Raw genomic sequence first — 18187 nt, forward strand, 5'->3', positions numbered from 1 at the left:
TCCCACCTACTTCCTGCCCAACTATGCCAGGTTGCCTGTCCACACCTACAAAGGTGGGCGGATCCCTGCAGCCACAAAGCCAGTGTCATCTTATGACAGAGGTACACAATCCTCCCTGCAAAACCCCAATTCCCTTTCACCCCCAGTCACTACTGCCATGAGTTCACCTTCGGCCAGTGACTGTGGGGGGCAGTGGACTCATTCACACCATGCCTTTACCTTCAGGACAAGGATGGACCGGTTTTCAAAGCTGTAGCCAATCTGGACTTTGGAGACAATATCTGAATGCTCTGTTACAAAGCTATCGATCCAGCTGTATATCTGAAAGGAGCAACTAAGTTACCACACCGGCAGCTCTGCAGAGAGAGAGGTGAACCCCAGGACTTCTCAGGGTGTTCTCCTCACCTCATCTCCCTCTCTCGATTGCTTCCCCACCTCCTTGAAGGGTGCAAAAGAGCCCACCCCTGATCAAGAATACAAACACGGAGGAAGTCCTCCAGGGCTGAGGGCCAGAGTGGTGACCAGCTTAGAGTTCCAGGTTTCTCGCCTCTGTGCAGAGCTAGGCCTTTGCCTGGGGAAGCAGCATATGCTGCACCTCCTCCATCCCCTAGGCCTGTCTGTGTGGTTCTCTCTGGTTGGACCTTCTCCCTCCTGCCTCCTTTCTTTTGTTCCATTCAATCCAGTTGATCGGTCTTGGAGACCCAGTGGTGGTGTTTGGGTCTTACTGCCCTTTTTAGATTCCAAGGCCCTTAAAGTCAGGGTCCCAGTTCCACTTATCTTTGGCCTCAGTAAGCAGTGACTGGCGTCATTCACTCATTCGCTTGCTCTTTTCAGTAGCAAATGTCAAAAAGACATTTTCCTCTATCGCAGTCTTGTGAAGCGACGGTGGTCATGACAGAGTGGAGAAGATGGCTTCTGCCATGTCCCTTGCATGTGAAACGGAGCCTGTACCTTGTGGTCCTTTCTCCAGGGGCCACCCCTGTGCCCGCCTTGCAGATGAGTCTACATGTCACATGAGCCAACCCTCTCCTGCCTGCCCCAGCCGGCGGTTGCCAAACTCAGAGCCATGTCTCTACAGGAAGTCATGTTTTCTGCACACATGGCTCTCGGATGTGCCTGGCTTCCTGTCCTTCCTGCCCTCCAGAAGCCACAGCTGGGCCACTGGAACACAGGGCTGACTGTGGAGGTGCCAGGGCCCCTCGAGCCCCAGCCAGAAGGGTGCACATGAAGGCAGCCGCTTGCTTGTGCTGTTCGGGCCAGCAGCAAGGTCGCTAACTCCATCTTTCACCATGGACTTCTTACTCAGGTCCCGAGCACTGACCTGGTCCCGTCCCTCCCTATGACTCCAGTTTCTCTGTCTGCATCCTGGGCTCTGACTACCTAACGGATACCCACCTCCTAGCTAGGTCTGCTCTGCCTTCCTCTCGTGTCCATTCACAGTTTCCCACGGAGATCATCCTGAGAATCCTTCATGAATCTCTGCCTGAGTCGGAAGACCCCAACGGGCAACAGAGCCTCGAACTTGACCGTGCCTACCTACCTCCTCCAGTGTGTGGTAAGAGGAGTAACGGAAGCTACTGGTGCTGCGCTCCAGCCGGCGGGACTTCGCCATCGCTTCTCTCTCCGCATCCAACAGCACCTGGGGGGCAGGACCACATATGGGGAGAGAGGGGAGGGCCGGTCAGGGCACACCACGCCTCTACTGAACCCTGCTGGTGCCCAATGGCAGCATCATCTCGGGAGAGGGGGCCACCACGCCATGCGTGTAGACCACGCAGCGGGAGGAGCTGTGGGTGTGTTGGAGACGTCTCCTTGGTGCAATCCATGCTGCCCTTCTCCACACGCACTCAGGGCAAGGCGTTCAGAGAGCTGGCTTCTAAGGTGGCCTCTGCCCCTGCTATGCTGGGAACCTTGGCTTTCGTCAAGGTTGAAAATCTAGACAGCTTTGTTTTGCCCACCTCATAGAGTACATATGTACATCTTTAATGGAGGACATGAGCATTTTGGAAAAGGTGCACCTTACCGCCAACATCGCTTATATTCGCTCTGGATACTCCGTTGAGTCAAGGTCTAAGTTGTCCTACATATACCGACAGAAACTGGACTGAGCAACGAGCTCCCTAATTCCCTGTATCCCCTTGATTCCTTGGAAGTAGCCCCCACAAGTGGTGCCTCAGCCAATTGGAAAGCCAGGTACGGACAAAGCCGGTCCAGATCCGTATTTTATTTTTGGCATTTTAAAATTTAGGCTGGCTGGTTGGTTTTGAGTTGAATGCCAATCCCATGCTGTGTTTCAGTAAGAACAGCAGATTCTGTATCTGTGTCTCCAGTCAGACTGAGTTAGTTAATTGTGCCAATCTGGCCGATAAACACATGTGGGACTAATTGAAAAGTGGAGGGATAAATGGGTGGTGAGCCTCGCCTTTCTAGTTCTTGGGTCTCTTGCTTTGTGATGGTCGCACCAGGGTGCAGCTGCCTTAGCAGTTCCCTGCTTCAGCTTGCAAGATTGACTTCCTACAAGACATCACCAAGGAGAAGCTACATGGACCTATCCCGATGCAGCCCTGGGTGCTGGAGCAGCCGTGTGGAGACCCCTGCTAGTGCTGAGATGCTTGTTCGTTCACTGCCTCAGCTTTCCTCCTGCAGTCGGCATCATTGCCTCTGTTTTGTGAGGTGGAGGACTTTGTGGACTGGTGTTGGGTTAATGGGTTAATGTTGGACTTGTGGGCTTGAGCAGCATTGGGTTGGGATGTTTTCGTGATGCACCTTTTCTTTACATAAAACTCTCTCTTATACATGAGTCGCTGTGGATTTGTTCCTCCAAAGGACCCACACTAAGACACAGACAGTGCGAAGCACACATTAGTTCCCAGTTACCCATTCTGAAAGAAAAAGGTCGAGAGAGTAAAGAGGGGCAGGGGCAGTGTGTGTGTGTGGGATAGGGTGGGGGAGGGCAGAGGGAGAAGAAACAAAGAATTGAAGACCCACCCAGGCTGGTTCATACCGCCTTCAATGCCAACCTGCTTCAGAGGGACAGAAAAAGCAGCCAGGAACAAGCGGCCATGATGGTGCCCAAGCATCGTTAATGGGCCAAGAGCGTTGGACTCACTGTGCTAACTGCGGACAGTGCTCACAGGGGACTTCCCATTGACTATAGAAAGGCAGGATAGTGCCACTGGGGTAGCCATCCACTGCTTGGACCTCCTACGCCACCCTGGCTCATATCTCCCCGCTTGAGTCTCAGTGAGATGAGAGGGCATCCCTTACCTAAGTTCCATACCCATCCGGGGCCCGTGGCAGACAGGACACCACACTGACCACCCAACATGGAAAGGGTCCCTCTGCCACAGGACAATGCTGGGGGAGTGGGGAGCTCAACCCACAGCTAAGACTTGTTTGTGCCTCTGGGTCACAAGCAACTCCTGACCAGACCCTGTTTGTGCCCAGGATCTTTTAGTTGCCCCTTGATGCTCATTAATGCGTTGAGCAGATGTGAACTCTTTCCACCTGAGAGATGTGGCAGCTCAGGGAGGCAACGAGAGGCCATGGCAAAGCTAACACGTGATAGAGGTGGGTGAGAACCCCAGTAGCTAGTTCCTAGCCTACCATCCCTTCAGGCTGGCTATCAGCTGTAAAGGCCAGCAGGAATAACAATAGCCACATCTACATCTGTATTTCATCTTGCTTCCTTTGGACAATGCCGTCAGGAAAGACCAGAGCATAAAAAGAAGAAGAAGGAAGAGGAGGAGGAGGAGGAGGAGGAGGAGGAGAAGAAGAAGGAGAAGAAGACCATGTTTGGTAAAGAGTCGGCGGACATGAGGAAGGGCTTCGTGGGCTTGAAGAGAGCAGGGACAGTGAGGATGGTACAAGGGGGGGACAGTGTCCCACCCTATGACACACAAAGTTGAGCCAGAGGACAGCAGTCTGTCCAGATATGTACACACACACACACACACACACAGAGCACAGATACGGAAAACACCAACAGCTGAAAAGTCAAATGCGCTGTCCTCGTTATTAGAATGTTTTCTTAAATAAGGAAAGAGCATGCATCCTTGGACCCTGGGAAAACTGACTCTAAAACGCGAAACAAAGCAAATGCTCGCAATGCCCGATAGAAGGAGTGTGAGGTTTTTAAGCTAGTGTTGGGGGTTTTTCCTTTATTTTTACATTTTTTGACAGTGTGCTTCCACTACTTCAATAAATAAGAACTTCCAAAACAATAAAAATAATCCCCAAGTCAAACAAACACCCACACCCCAAAGCCCTTCTGGTTAAACAGAAGCCACACCGGGGAGTTTTCAACTACCAGGGCTGGAAGGGAGGCCCTACCACTGACAACACCTGACGACCTAGTGGCTGGATCACCCGGCTCATGCCCACAGGGTTAGAAATGAGCTTGGAAACAGGTACTTGGGCTCATTTTTATTCCTGGGAGCCGGCTACTCCCGAGACCACTGTAGCTAGCTGAGTTGCCTGGGCCGGGATACCCATGCTTGACCACAGCCAGGTGTACCATCCGGTTGGATATGGCTGGAGAGTCCTGGCCTCTAGAACTGGCAGCAGCCCACCCTGGGTGGCTCGAACAAAAGGAATTTGTTTTTCTTTTCCAAGGAAATTGGCCAAGCTCTCTACAGCCTACCATGACTGATGTGCGCCTGTCACTGTGGGACAGCTGGGTGCTACCAGCTGCCCTGCCCAGGAACAAGTGGCCCAAGAGCAGGTGGCCCAGGAGCAGGTGAGCCAGAGCACACTCGGAGTCGGCTGGCCTGGTCCCAGGCTACAGCCCCACTAGAATGCGGTTGGAAGGGCTGGCCATCTAATTTCCTAGGGATCGATAGGTGGCTAGAGCCCAGGTGGGGTAGTGGGTTACGCACACGTTGGGCTGCTAACCGCAAGGCCAGCTGTTTGAATCCACCAGGAGGAAGATGAGGCTGTCTTTTCCCATAAAGCTGCATAGCCTCAGAAGCACTAAAGGGCAGCTCGACTCGGTCCTACGGAGTTGATGTGAGTTGGCAGTGGGTTTGGTTCTCCTTGGATGTTGCTCTGGTTGTTTGGTGCCATGAAGTTGGTTCTGACCCACGGCAGCCCTATGAACAGCAGAACCCAACGCGGCCTACTCCTGTGCCATCCTCACAACTGTTCTCATGTCTGAGCCTGTGGTGACAGCCATTGGGTCAGCCCATCTCATTGAGGACCATCCTCTCTGTCACTGCCTCTCTACTTTAACAAGCACGATGTCCTTCTGCAGGGACTGGGCTCTCCTGACACATGTCTTACATCCTTGCCTCTAAGGAGCCCTCTGGCTGGGCCTTTTCATGAATAGGTGGTGCCAGTTGGCTAGTTGATGGGTTGCTAATGGTTGGAGATCCTGATTCATCCACAGCATCTTGGAAGGACAGTCTGGCGACCTACTTCTGAACAGGTCAGCCACTGCAAAGCCAGCAGCTCTTCAGATCTGCTCAGGTCACTTTTAAAACAAGCCAAACTACGTCCCCATGTCTGAAAACCTCAGCCTGGTTTGGCTTAATTGGTAAAGACCGTCTGCCTTGAGCATTATGCTTTTTTTAAAAAAAAGATCTAATGATAGTTGATCCACAATCAATGCTCACGCGAGTCGCAGTCAAGAGATCAAACCACATATTGCATTGGGCAAACTGGAGCATCAGGGAGCGAAGATGTCACTGTGAGGACTAAGGTGCTCCTGACCCACCGCATGGCATCTTCACGGGCCTTGTATGCATGTGAGTGTTCGACAGGGAAGAAGGAAGAAGAACCGATGCACTTGAATCGTGGTGCTGGCAAAGCGGACTGAACATGCCAAGGACTGCCAACAATAAAAAAAGAAGCCGCTCCCTGCCACTGAGTCAACGGAGGCCCCGAGTGACCCTCTAGGACAGGATAGGACTGCTTCTGTGGGTTCCCAGTCAAAACCTCCGTCTTTCTCCCTCGGAGCAGATCTTAGTTTTGAACTGCCGACACTGTGGCTCTCAGTTTAATGCATAACCGCTATGCTATCAGGGCTCTTTTGCACCAATCAACAAACTCACAGACCTGTCAGACTGGAAGAAGTCCAGTCAGAATGCTCCTGAGAGGCAGGGAGATGGTGAGGCTTTGTCTCACATTCTTTGGACATGTTGTCTGGAGAGACCAGTCCCTGGAGAAGGACAGCGTGCTTGGTGAAGTTGAAGGTCATCAAAAAAGAGGAAGGCCCTCAAGAAGATGGACGGGCGCAGTGGCGGCCACAAGGAGCTCAACTGTGAGAACGACTGGGGAGATGACGCAGGACGGGGTGGTGTTTCCTTCTGTAGCGTGGCTATGAGTCAGAATCAGGACGGTGGCACCTGACAGCCACAGACACCACAAAACAAATGACTCAAGAAAGGGCCAGAAAGACCACAAGCCGAGGGCGCCCAGCTGCCGAAGAGGCTGCCGTGAGCTGGAGTCCAACCCAGGGCGCTTGAGTTGGGGTGGAGGGTCCGAGGTGGTGGGTGAAACAAGAAAGCAGAGAGAAGACAGGAGAATAGACCAGAAGAGCCAGTTCTTCTCCCACAGCCCTGCCCAGTCCGGCCTGCCCACGGAGGCCTGCCTACGGAGGCCGGCTCACAGGAGGCCCAGCTGAGCGGCACACAACATCGAGAGGTAAATAGGTGGACGCCAAGCTGCGAACAACTTCCCCAACAGCCTCACATCTGCGTGAGATGTCACGGCTGCGGGTCACAAATGAGGATTCCTGCCCACCCCTTACAGCCCGCTGCACCCGGGCCTGCAAACACCACGGAGGATCTGCTCCCTTTACAGGGGCCAAGGAAGTGGAGGGAATTGCTTAGGAATGCAGTCTGGCTTCCTCCAGAACGTCTAATTACAGCCCTGTCGGGCTTCTGAGGCAGGAGAGAGGAGCCTCAGAAGTGAGCCATTTGTCTCCCTGGGAAGCCGTGATCTGACCAGAGAAGTCCGGCCTGGGTGTGAATTCATTTATGACCTGGGGAAGTCCATGGGACAGGTGGCGGGGAGAGGTGAAGGCTGGGAAGATGAGGCTGCAGCAGTGAACAGCAAGAGGAGGCGGCCAGGAGATGGGCACAAGACCTCGGAAGGCCGTGCGGAACCCTGGAGGAGCCTGGCCTCTCCGCAGCTGAACCAGCATCCATGTGAGATGGACGGCGAGTGGGAGACAGGGAGCTCAATGAGCCCTGTGTCCAGGAGCGAGGGGCACCCCTCCTGGTCCGTCGTCCCTGGCCTCTTCTTCCAGAACTAGCCTGTCCAGCAGCAAGGACCTGACTTTGGTCCCTGCAGACCAGGCCTGCATGGTGAAGGAGTACAGATTTGATGGCATTGGAGTGGACCCCTCCCCACGCTCTACACCCAAGAGGCTAAGATTGAACCTCGGAACTTACTGCCATTGAGTTGATTGCAACTTTCTAGGGCATGGTAGAACTTGCCCCCGGTGGGTTTCCAAGACGGTAACTCTTGATGAGCGTAGAAAGCCTCGTCTTTCTTCTGTGGGGCACCGGTGATTCCAAACTGCTGACCTTGTGGTTAGCAGGCCAGCGAGTAACCGAGCCCCAGAAAGCAGAGCTAAAGTGCCACCCACAAGAATGCCCAGCGGAAGGCAGCTGGCACGGACGCCAAGAGGGCTGATTCTGGAACCAGCCGGTCTCAGATCAACTCCAAACTCTGCCACGTGTGCGGGCAAATGACCAACTCCTCCAGCCCACACTCTCCCCATTATGAAACGGGTATCAAGTTATCACAGGCTCAAAAAGGATTCTCGTGGGGATCGACAGGGCCTGTCCAGGCCCAGTGCACAGAGCTTGCCTGGACAATAGTCAATGGAAGTACTGCGGGTGACGGTGACCGTAAGGCAGGCAACGGTAACCCTGGGGTGACTCCACTGCTGTGAGATGAATCAATCAGTACAAGGCATGGCCAGGCACCCAGGCCCCTTCAGAGGGGGTGTGGCACCCTGAGTGCTGTGGAGTTAGCCTGTCTCTTCACTAATGGTCACGCGGGTGAGTCGGCCAGCACCTGGCCCTCACCTGCTCCAGTGAAGGGTCTGATCATCCCTGTGTCCCTGACCCTGGGTGCGGCCATAACTCCTTCCCCAGCACTCCTCCCAACCGCCCCACGCTCACCCCCAGCGCAGCCAGCACCGTTGCCTAGCCTAAAACCCTGCCGCTCAGGGAGCAAGTATTTACTGAGCGCACACTATGTGCAGCCTGCACACCGAAGCCGCCTGCCCCTTGGGGCCTCCACTCTAGTGGGGGACACAGACAGTCAGTAGCACAGTGGAGGAGAAGGCCATTTGTGCCCAGAAACAAAAAGGGAAATGCTTCTGGGGGCGTGGGGGGAAGAGGGGACAATTGAAGGTGCGCAGGTGTCTGCAGAAACAGCACCCAGGCTGCTGGGGTCAGCTGCCGTGGGGTCAGCTCCAACCCAGGGAGACCCATGTGGTCAGAGCAGAACGGTGCCCCCCAGGGGTTTCTCTGGAAGCAGCTCGCCAGGCCTTTCTGCCTGGTCTGTCATCGTCCGGGGGCGCTGCGGAAACCTTTTCAGCAGCAGAGCAACCTGCCGGCCTACACTGAAGGGTGGGGCAGCTGCGTGGGAGATGCATTACCCAGGACTCGAACCCCAGTCTCCCTCATGGAAGGCAAGAATTCCCCCACTGAACCACCACTGCATGAGCATCAGGAGGTAGAAGGCATTGGACACCGGGATCCTGGGTGAAGATATAGAGGAGGCTCCCAAGAAGGAGCCTTCGGGCCAGGGGAGAGGGAGTGGGGACCAGGAGGGGTAGGAAAAGCCAGGAAGGGGTGGCATCCCGGAACCCATTGAAGAGCTGCATGGGGCCCCCGCTGTGGAGATGCATCTTGATTTGACGAGAACCTCCTCCGTGGAGGAGAGGGGCAGGGCTGGAGTGTGTGGTGGACACTCCAGGAGTCCTGCTATCTGAGGAGCAAGGCAAAGGAGGCCATTTGGAGGAGGGCCCGGGCTCCAGGAGAGGTTCTTAAGATGAGAGAAAGAACCAGCTATTTGTATGCTGATGGGGCTGGGCCGGTAATGAGGGGGAAATTGGTGAAGCAATATTTACCCTAAATTGTGTTTTTCTCTAGCTGGTCAGAGCATGGGTGATTTCTGTTTTCTTCTCAGAGCTTTTTCCAAATTATCTAGCATGAATATTTATTAATTTTGTAATCAGAAAAAAGCCATTAAAATCCACAGAGCTGATTGCTCAAGTGAAGCTTCCTCATGGTGACTCAGCCCAGGGGGAGGGAGGAAAAAAAAAACAACAACCTGAAGGCCTGAAAAGACCGGGAGGTGCAGAAAAATTAAATGCAAATCGTGCTCTCTTGGAATCAGATTATTTCTTGCCTGGCCCACTGCAATTTCCTCACCGCCCTGGTGCCTGCCAGTCTCTGCTGGGCCCTGTCCCCACCTCCGCACTGTCATGACACACGCACCGGGCACCTGAGGGCCTCTCTTCAATGCAATGTGCTCAGGTCACTACCCTCGGGTGGCTGGCCACAGTGCCAGGGTAAAACACTGACCCCTTCGCGTGGCGGAAGATGCCCTTTGTAAGCCAGTAAGTGGGGCCTTGCTTGCAATCAGCTTTCAGCGGCCCTCCTGGCCCGAGGTACCATAATTACAGCCTCCCCCAACTGGAGAAGACGGGCAGCAGCTCGGCTCCTCTTGAATCTGCTCCCATAGCAACCTGCCCGCCCAGCGTGGAGCGCTCGGTTGTCGTCACCGTCGTCTCAGATTTACTCCTCCGACCTCCCACCCCGGGATGCTCCAACCACCTGGGTACAGGGCCAGGTTTGCCATCTTGGGATTTCTGAGTGAGCCCTGTGGCGCGGTGGTGAAATGCTCAGGCCGATCTCCGGAAGGCCTGAGCTCTGCCACTGAAGAAAGACGTGGTACCTGCTTCTGTGGAGGCCTACAGGCTCGGATACCCCAGGAAACAGTTCTCCTCTGTCTTTAGGAAGGTTGGGACCGCGGGGGGTTGGAATCCGCTCACAGGCAGCACCATGTTGTTTGGTTGGCTCATGCCTGGCACGCAGTGGGTGCCTCTGGATGGGTTGGGGAAAGTGAGGAGCTTCGTCTAGGTCAGATCTCACTCAGGGAGCCCTTCCCTTCCTACTAAATTGCCCCTGCATTTGCCCAACGTGAAAACCAGTGTCCCGGGTGGTCAGGAGCAGCCTAGTCCAGCAGACAGACATCGCTCTGTGAGTCCAGTGACTATTTACAAGAATTAAGTCCTCACCATGTGGCAGTTCCATCGTCTGTCAGTTTATTCCTATTCTGGTGGCTCGCATGTTACGGGAATGCGGGAAGCTCCATCTGTCACTGGCATTTCCAACACCACCAAGACCACCAGTGGTGGACAGGGTTCAGTGGTGGTTCCACATGAAGACGGACTAGGAAAGTGCCCAGGGGAGCGACTTCTCCAAACGAGCCACCAAAAAGCCTATGCATCCCAAAAGAACGTGGTCCAAGAGAGCACAGGTGTGGGAGTCCAGGTGGACCAGAGGAACAAAGTCGTAGACTCTCATAAATGTGTAAGAGGGAACTTTATGGCAAAGAGTCATTGTATATTAAGAAAACATTCCAGCCCAGTCCAATTCAAGTTCCGAAGTCTGATATTAGCCCATACGTCCGATGCCAGTCTATCCATTCCTCTTCAGACTCACCCAACACATGCAGTGATGTCAAATGCAGGAAGATCACAGGCCAGAGGGTGCAAAGCCTTATGGATCCAGTGGCAGTGGAAGCATCTCAGTGCTGGCCTGGGTCTCCATGTGGCTCCTCCAGCTTCCAGGGCTCTGGCTCCATCGGCGTGCCTCCCTGTGGCTTGTCAACAGGCATGTCTCCCAGGGAGAGAGTGTATCTGGCCTCCAGTGAGCTATTTATCTCTGTAGCACCTCCAAATGAGGTTCATCAAGCTGGGACCTGATTGACAGGCTAAACTCCACCCCTTCCTCAAGTTGACAGTAGATGATGTAACTGCCACAACGCGATTGGAGGAGCTACACACACACACACACACACACACACACACACACACACAGGCTGGAACATACTGGGCTGTGAAGCTGGCTTAGGGGCGGGCCACGTTTCACTTCATCACAAGTCAGAGAACAACAAAGGCTGGGGGACAGAGATGGGTCAGGGGGATGATCCTGACCTTGAAGGGCCGAGGTGTTGCAGAAGGCAAAGAGCCACCTACTCACAAGCCTTTCTCCGGACCCTCATCCCGAACCTTGGGGCAGGTGAGTCAACGTAACAGTGGTGTGTTGAGGGTCTGCCTTCCAGGAGACACCGTGGTAAGTACTAGCGCTGGGACATTCTCCGAGACCAGAGTGAAGCCGGTACACACACCCAGCAATAACTAACACGAGGGGCCTTCAAAAAGTTCACGGGAAACGGGAATTCAAATAGAAAAACTAAGACATACAGCCTTTATTTCTCAACACGGACTCCATCCAAGTCAAGACTCTCTTCTAAGTGGTGAGATTACCCATTTAGTCCCTTCCTAAAGAACCGAGGGGACTGGGAGTTCAGCCATGTCAATGTGGCCTTTTTACATTATTGATTGAAGAAAACTGGGTGCCCTCCTTTAGGGTTAGGAAGCAGGAGTCAGAAGGAGCCGGATTAGGACGGTGAGCAGGATGCATGCTTAATTATTTCCGACAGACATTCTGGCAGAATTGTCCTCACTGGACGAGAGGACTGTGTGGGAGCACTTTTAATGGTGGTAGAGAAGGACTGTGTAGAGAAGTTTTCCTGGGCGCTTTCCCAGCTAAAGCGGAGACTTTCTCAGGACACTCTCCTAACGAGCAGGTGTCATCATTGTTTGGCCTTCCAAAAAGTTGACAAGTAAAATGCCTTGAGTGTGCCCCCAAAAAGTGTTGTCGTGACCTTTGCTCTTGAGAGTTCTGCTTTTGCCTTGATGGGGTCACTTCCACCTCTTGGTAGACACTGACTTGAATGGGCTTTGTCTTCAGGATTATAACTCCAGTTCCAGTCCTTCCAAGAAATGCTTCAGCATCTGGATCCTACTTGTTGAAAATTTCCATCGAAAGCTCTGCTCTTGTCTTCGGCTGATGTGGGTCCTACTTTAATTTTTCAGTCGGAATTGTGGGAACTGAACCAATCGAGGTGTCTATAGAATGCTGGCAATTGTTTCTGCTGCTGCCCATCAATCCTCTTCAATTAAGGCAAGAACAAGATGAATTTAATTTTTTCCCTTTCAAATCAATGTGGGTGGGCTGCCACTGTGGGCTTCTTCTTCAATACCATCTCATCCCGTTTAAAAAAAAAAGTTATCTATGTGTAAACTTCTGGTTTCTCTGGAACCCGGTCCCATAAACTTTTCATAAATAGTTTCTCCATTCATCTACTCAAGCTTCCCCATAAACTTGATGTTTGTTCTTGCTTCAGTTTTACCAGAATTCACAGAGGCTCTTCTCAGAGTTCTGTCTCGCCCTTCTTAGCATCTTATTCTTCCTAGTTCAAACATGTCGTAACCGGTGAGTATGCACTTATTTGGGTGCAAGAGTATTTTGAAATCCATACATAGTTGGGTAGTTTTTATCTCCCATAATACCCACAGTCCATAAACTTTTTGCATGCTTGACGCCTGCCCTTGGCTCCCTTTGATAGCACCTCTGAGCCCTCCTCTTCTTGGATGCTTCCCAACCTCCTGACACATCGGCCCTGGGGACTCTAAGCCAGGTTCCCACGGAGCCCAATTCTGAACTCCAAATTGACAGCGTGAGCTTGAGCCATTGCAGGCAGAGCAAGTGATGGGTGGAGATCTTGCCTGGCTGTTGGGACCAAGTGCCCGGGACATTTGACCAAGACGGAGGGCAAGGCTATACTAAAGGACACAGGGTGGGCTGAAGGGAAGACAGTCCACCAGCTTCTGAGGAGCCCAGGGGGAGGGGGAGAGCCTGAAGGGTGTCTTTGGGGTCTTTTCAGAGGTGTGGAAAGCAGCAGTCAGTGTTCTGAAGACTACGGTGTCTGTTTGCCCAACACCCTGGGTTCCCAAGAAGCAGGGCAATGCCAGCTTCAACTCGGGCCTGGGCTCCACATGAGAAGAAAGCCTGTAGCTTTTGATGTGGGGGACTTGCTGGTCTGTGACTATTTCCCCAGTGGTGTGTTGGAGGGGGGGACTGGATTAGAGAAACACCCTAGGGCCCTACATATGGCTTGGGAACCAGATGTGCCTGACGGGAGGGGGGGTGCTCTTGCCTGGGACAGCAGGAAAGCCATTGAAGGTGTTGATCCCTTTGGCATGTGGTGTCAAGTGTGGGAGCCCTGGGGACTCTGCGTTCCCACACTCAGGGTCCTGGGAGAGACCAGATTCTGCACATGTTTTGGGATGACTCTATACAGGTACACAGCTGTCCACGGCCTCTGCAGAGGGGTGCAGGGCCCCAGGAGGGAGGCCCATGGCTGCTGTGGGGAGGGGGCCATGGCAGCAGGCCCCTCTCGTAGCTCTGGCCATGTCCTCAGAGCCAGAGCAGCTGAAATAACACTTCCAGTTGGTCAGGAAGGAGAAGCAAGGTGTTAGGTTGCGTAAGGGTGGGGAGGCCGGAGCTGTCAGGATGAAGGCTCCCTGGGTCCTTCCCAAGGGGCCTCTTCTCCCCAGCCAAGTCCTGGGGGGTGGCGTAGGGGGTTTTTATTCTTGGAACTGGAGCGTGCTGGAAAGGATGCACTGGAAGGAACCCACCAGGGCTACCATCAAGCTCCCACCACTCTTCCAGCGCCTCTTGGTGTGGGGAGTGGGGATGCCACCTGGCGTTGGGTGACAGAGGCACAGGGGCACAGTGGGGACAGCACAGGAGTTGCCTCCCCACAGTACTGGGAACCCCAGCCCAACCCGATGGTGCTGAGCCAACTCCAACTCCTAGTGAGCGCGCCCCTCCACCCCCGCCCCCCGCCGACCACCACCACCACTCATTACTATTCCCATGGCTGTAACCTTTAAGGATATTGTGGTAGTCACATAATCTGATGTCAATTTGAGACTTAAGCATGAAGGGTTGGAGTTTAGCCTGTCAATCAGGTCACAGCTTGATGACCTCATTTGGAGGCGCTAAGGAGATCAATAGCTCACTGGAGGTGGGACCCATGCTCACTCCCTGCCAGACATGCTTGTTGACAAGACACATGGAGCTACACCAGAGCCCTGGAGCTGAAGGAGCCACATGGAGACCCCTGCCAACACTGAGATGCCTCTACTATCCCTGGACCCACAAGACTTTCCACCCACTGGTCTGTGATCTTCCTGCATTCGGCGTCATCGCATGTATTGCGTGAATCTGAAGAGGAATTTACAGACTGGTATTGGACATATGGGCCAATATCGGACTTAGGGACTCGATCTGGACTAGGCGGGGATGTGTTCTCAATATTCAATCACTCTTTCTTATACACACACGAATATAAAGCTCTTTCTTATACACACACGAATATAAAGCTCTTTCTTATACACACATGAATATAAAGCTCTTTCTTATACACACATGAATGCCTATGTCTACTCGGACTACCGCAGACGTAAATTGCCACATCTCTCCCCAGGAGCAGCTGGGGGGTTCCAACTGCTGACCTCTGGGTTAGCAGCTGAGCACTTCACCAGTGGGCCACCAGCAGGCCTGAGTAGAGATTTACTTCCTCACTCTCTCCATCTCCTCCTTGGTCATCAGCTACAAATGCTCCTTCCAAAGGCCTGTGTGGCCACCAGGAGCTCGGCCCTCAGATGGGGGGGGTGGGTTGTTCCCTGAGGAGCCTGGGGCTCTAGCCCTTCCAAGGCCTGGGGGTTCCTCCGTGTTGGGAAGCAGAGATGCCCAGCCCCAGCCCCAAGAAGACCCACCTGGATGTCCTTGATCATGACGCTGTAGGCAAGGCCGTGAGAGTCCAGGTACTCCTTAACGTCATTCAGGGCAGAGAAAGGCACTCTCATGTCCACAGGGAGGCTGGGCCTGGCGGGCCCTCGCCAGAAGTCCACCTTGGTCAGAAAAAAGAAAATGGGAGTGTTTACACATGTCCCGGAGGGCCCCCGAGAGCCAGCCTGTGCCCTTCTCTTATCCAGTTAGGGGGACTCTGAGGCAGAGCAGACAGATTGGGGCTAAAACCCCATCTTGAAATCATTGGGTATTTTCCCTCCTTTCACACACCACGGTCTCCTCCCACTGCAATGTCCCGAGGACCCAGAAGCCCCAAGGAGTTCCTGAAGGTGAATCCATATAGCCCCTAAGACATTAAAATGGACCTGATCCCTGGTTGGAGGGGTGTGGGGGTGTGACGAAGGATCTGGGTGCCCATGCATCTGAGTGTGAACTGGAGGAAGGTATCATAAGGGGCGATGAGTCCTTGGTGACAGGGACACTCGGTGGTGGCGTTCAGCCCTGTCTGGTCATGTGAACAGCCCTCAAACAAAACCCTTCTGTTACAAGGGTGGGAACTTGCAGAGGACAGGTGTGGACACAAGTCTCCAGGCTGAGAGGGACAGACCCAAACACAGCACCGCTTCCTCACCCAAGCCATCCCAACTGGGAAAAGGGCATTCAGTCTGCCCTGGGCCAGGGCTTCCTGCCCCAGACACAGGCACCTCCTGAGTGGCCAGCCCTGGCCCCCCACCCCACCCCCCGGACAGAATGGAGAGGCTTAAGCCTCCCAGATGAGCAGCCTTCTTCAGAGCCACCGCTCCCACCTTGTCTCCAGGGGAAATCTGTGGTGCTCCACGTGGAGCTGCCATCACTGACAGATGCAGGGAGAGCGAAGGCTATGGGGCCGCGGCCCCAGGCCTCGGGAGTCCTCACCTTCTGCGGCTTCAAGTGCTCCAGGCTCCTGAGGAGGGAAAGCTGCCCCTCATCTCGGGCCAGGACTCGAAGGACTTGATCTCTGGAGAGAGACGGGGAGAGCAGGGAGCCCGGGCAGGCTGTGTGGCTTGGGGAAGACAGAGCGGAGAAGAGACTACGCTGAAAAGGCAGGAGCAGCCCCAAGCAGGAAGGACTGGAGTAGGGGAAGGGGGTGGGGGGAGGTAGGGAGGCACACAAGTGCTTCTGTCTGAAGCCAGACCACGGAGAGGTGGAAGTGAAACCTGCCAAGGGTCCTGACAAGCCCAGATCCCAGACAGGGAGAGCAGGGCGGGAGGCGGACTACCCAGAGGAGGCATGTTGGGGAGCAAGGAAGCAACTCTGGGGGTGTCTGGGAGTCAGTGGTGACTCTTTGTAACAAGGACCCTGTTGTTCAAACCCACAGCCCCTCTGCCTTCTCCCAAGAGCTTTGGGGGGTTGGTGACAGATGAGGTGCCCTCACTCCACCTGGCAAATGAAGCTGAGCTCCTTGGTGCCCCACAGGCAGGCAGACATTCAACCCTGAGGCTCTCTGGTTCTGAGACCTGGGTGGTGGGTGCCCGTCTTCTCCACCACAGAGAATCTCAGGGTCTTTGGATGCCAGAGAAACCCCTCCCTTAGAGCGCCTCCTGGGGAAGCTTAGCACAGATGCTTCAGTCCAGGGTGGTGCAAATGATTCATACAGCTGGCTGCTATCCAGAAAATTGTGGGGAGGGGGGAGTTCAAGTCCACCCTGAGATGTCTCAGAAGACAGGCCTAGAGACCACCTTCTAAAAATTCTACTTCCCCCAACGCTGCCATTGCGAACGCTGGAGCACACCTGGGCCCTGCCCGGCCTGGGGTCGCCACAGCAGGGGCTGGGTTTAGCTACTACAAGGTTTTGCTCCACCTGAGGGGCCATGTCTCGGTAGAAGAAAGCATTTCCAACTTCTTTAAGAAGCAGAGAAACAGTGCGGGTGGACTTAGACGGGGTGGGGCAGAGGGGAGTCCTAGAGCCCAGGACACTTCTGAGCAGAAGCCCAGGAAGATGCTGCACCTCAGAGAGGGAGGTTGTGGAGTCCAGGGGACGCAGGATGGGCCTCGAACTCCTGGCTCCCATTGCCTGGACCCAGAGGCCATGGGGGCCGCAGTCAGCTCAACCTCCAAGCCCACTAGTTCCCCTTCCACCCGCCCGCCACTCACCCTGTGAAATTCATTTGGCCTAACGCTGCCGCCAGGACACAGCTGTAGAGCAGGAGCACCCGCCTGTCCACGGGAGGTCGCCGGGGGCCCATCCCTCCTCTGGGGCCACCCCGTCTGCTTCCTGCTGCGGGGTGTCACGAGGCCTCCGTGGATGCAGGCATGGCCCAGGCCTCCGGATGGCACAGCACCTAAAGGCCGGCAGGCCGGCCTGAGAGGGGGTGTTAGAGGCCTGCCCACAGGAATGGGCCCTGGGAGAGCTAGGCCCACTCTTCCGCACCCCAGGGCCAATCTCCTGGGCAGGGGAGAGGGAGGGGGAGAAGAAGAAGAAGCTGGGTACCTCGTGTGAGCCTCCAGAAAAGTCTAGGGGAGCTAGGGAGCTGGGGAAACAGTCCTGGCCCCTCTGACACCCCCCTGGGCCATCTCCTCTGTACACAAGTAGAGAGTGGAGACTGGGCTGAGAGGCAGAACATTGGCATGCTCACCTCCAGGCTACAAAATCTGGGGGAATTCCCCTAATCTCGCCAAGTCTCAGTGTACCTGTCAGTCAACCGGAGTGCATCAGACCTCCCCTCCCTACCTCGCAGGGGTTTGGGGAGAATTCGGTGAGACAACCTGGGCAGATTGTACAAGCCCGGAGCTTACGATCATAAACTCCAGAGCGTGAACACTTCGTCACAGCTGTCTTTTAGGGGAGCAGCGGGGAGGAGAACAAGAATGGAGAGGGGAGCAGAAGAGGAGGAGTCTCGCTGTTGTATGAGAAGGAATTCCTCACAGACCCCCTGGCCTCCAGCTTCAGGTAGCTGCCATTTTGCTGGGGCGGGCTGCGCTTTTTTGGCCACACAGGAGGGCCAGTGCTGTCATTAGGACAGTTCTTCAAGGGCTTCGGCGGAGCTCGGAGCTAAGTGTGCAGCCCTCTGCGGCCCCGCACAGCCTCTTTATGATCTGGGAATAGCAAGAAGGGAGCCGAGGCCAGCACACAGAGCAGTCATATTGGGGGCTAAAGAGAAAGAAGAAGAAGATGGCCAAGAAATCGGACACAAGGCGCCCAGGAGGAGAGGGGCCAGGAGCAGAGTCCAAGGAGAAGAGGGGCCAGGAGCAAAGTCCAAGGAGGAGAGGGGCCAGGAGCAGAGTCCAAGGAGGAG

The 18187-nt window shown here is 54.5% G+C and overlaps 1 protein-coding gene across 1 annotated transcript in view; it reads right to left on the reverse strand.

Moving 5' to 3' along the window:
- CPA5 (carboxypeptidase A5) overlaps positions 1–18187 on the reverse strand; it is a 51556-nt gene that overhangs the window by 7360 nt on the left and 26009 nt on the right. Inside the window, exons 2-6 of the mRNA XM_013005962.2 lie at positions 17046–17169; positions 15828–15909; positions 14879–15013; positions 1541–1639; positions 207–321 (exon numbers count right to left, since the gene is read on the reverse strand). Of these exons, the coding sequence (XP_012861416.2) occupies positions 207–321; positions 1541–1639; positions 14879–15013; positions 15828–15909; positions 17046–17169 (555 nt within the window). The remainder of the gene's footprint in view (positions 1–206; positions 322–1540; positions 1640–14878; positions 15014–15827; positions 15910–17045; positions 17170–18187) is intronic.

This window comes from Echinops telfairi, unplaced genomic scaffold (assembly GCF_000313985.2).
Source record: "Echinops telfairi isolate 266 unplaced genomic scaffold, ASM31398v2 ScPeMD7_23;HRSCAF=83, whole genome shotgun sequence".
Lineage (NCBI taxonomy): Eukaryota > Metazoa > Chordata > Mammalia > Afrosoricida > Tenrecidae > Echinops > Echinops telfairi.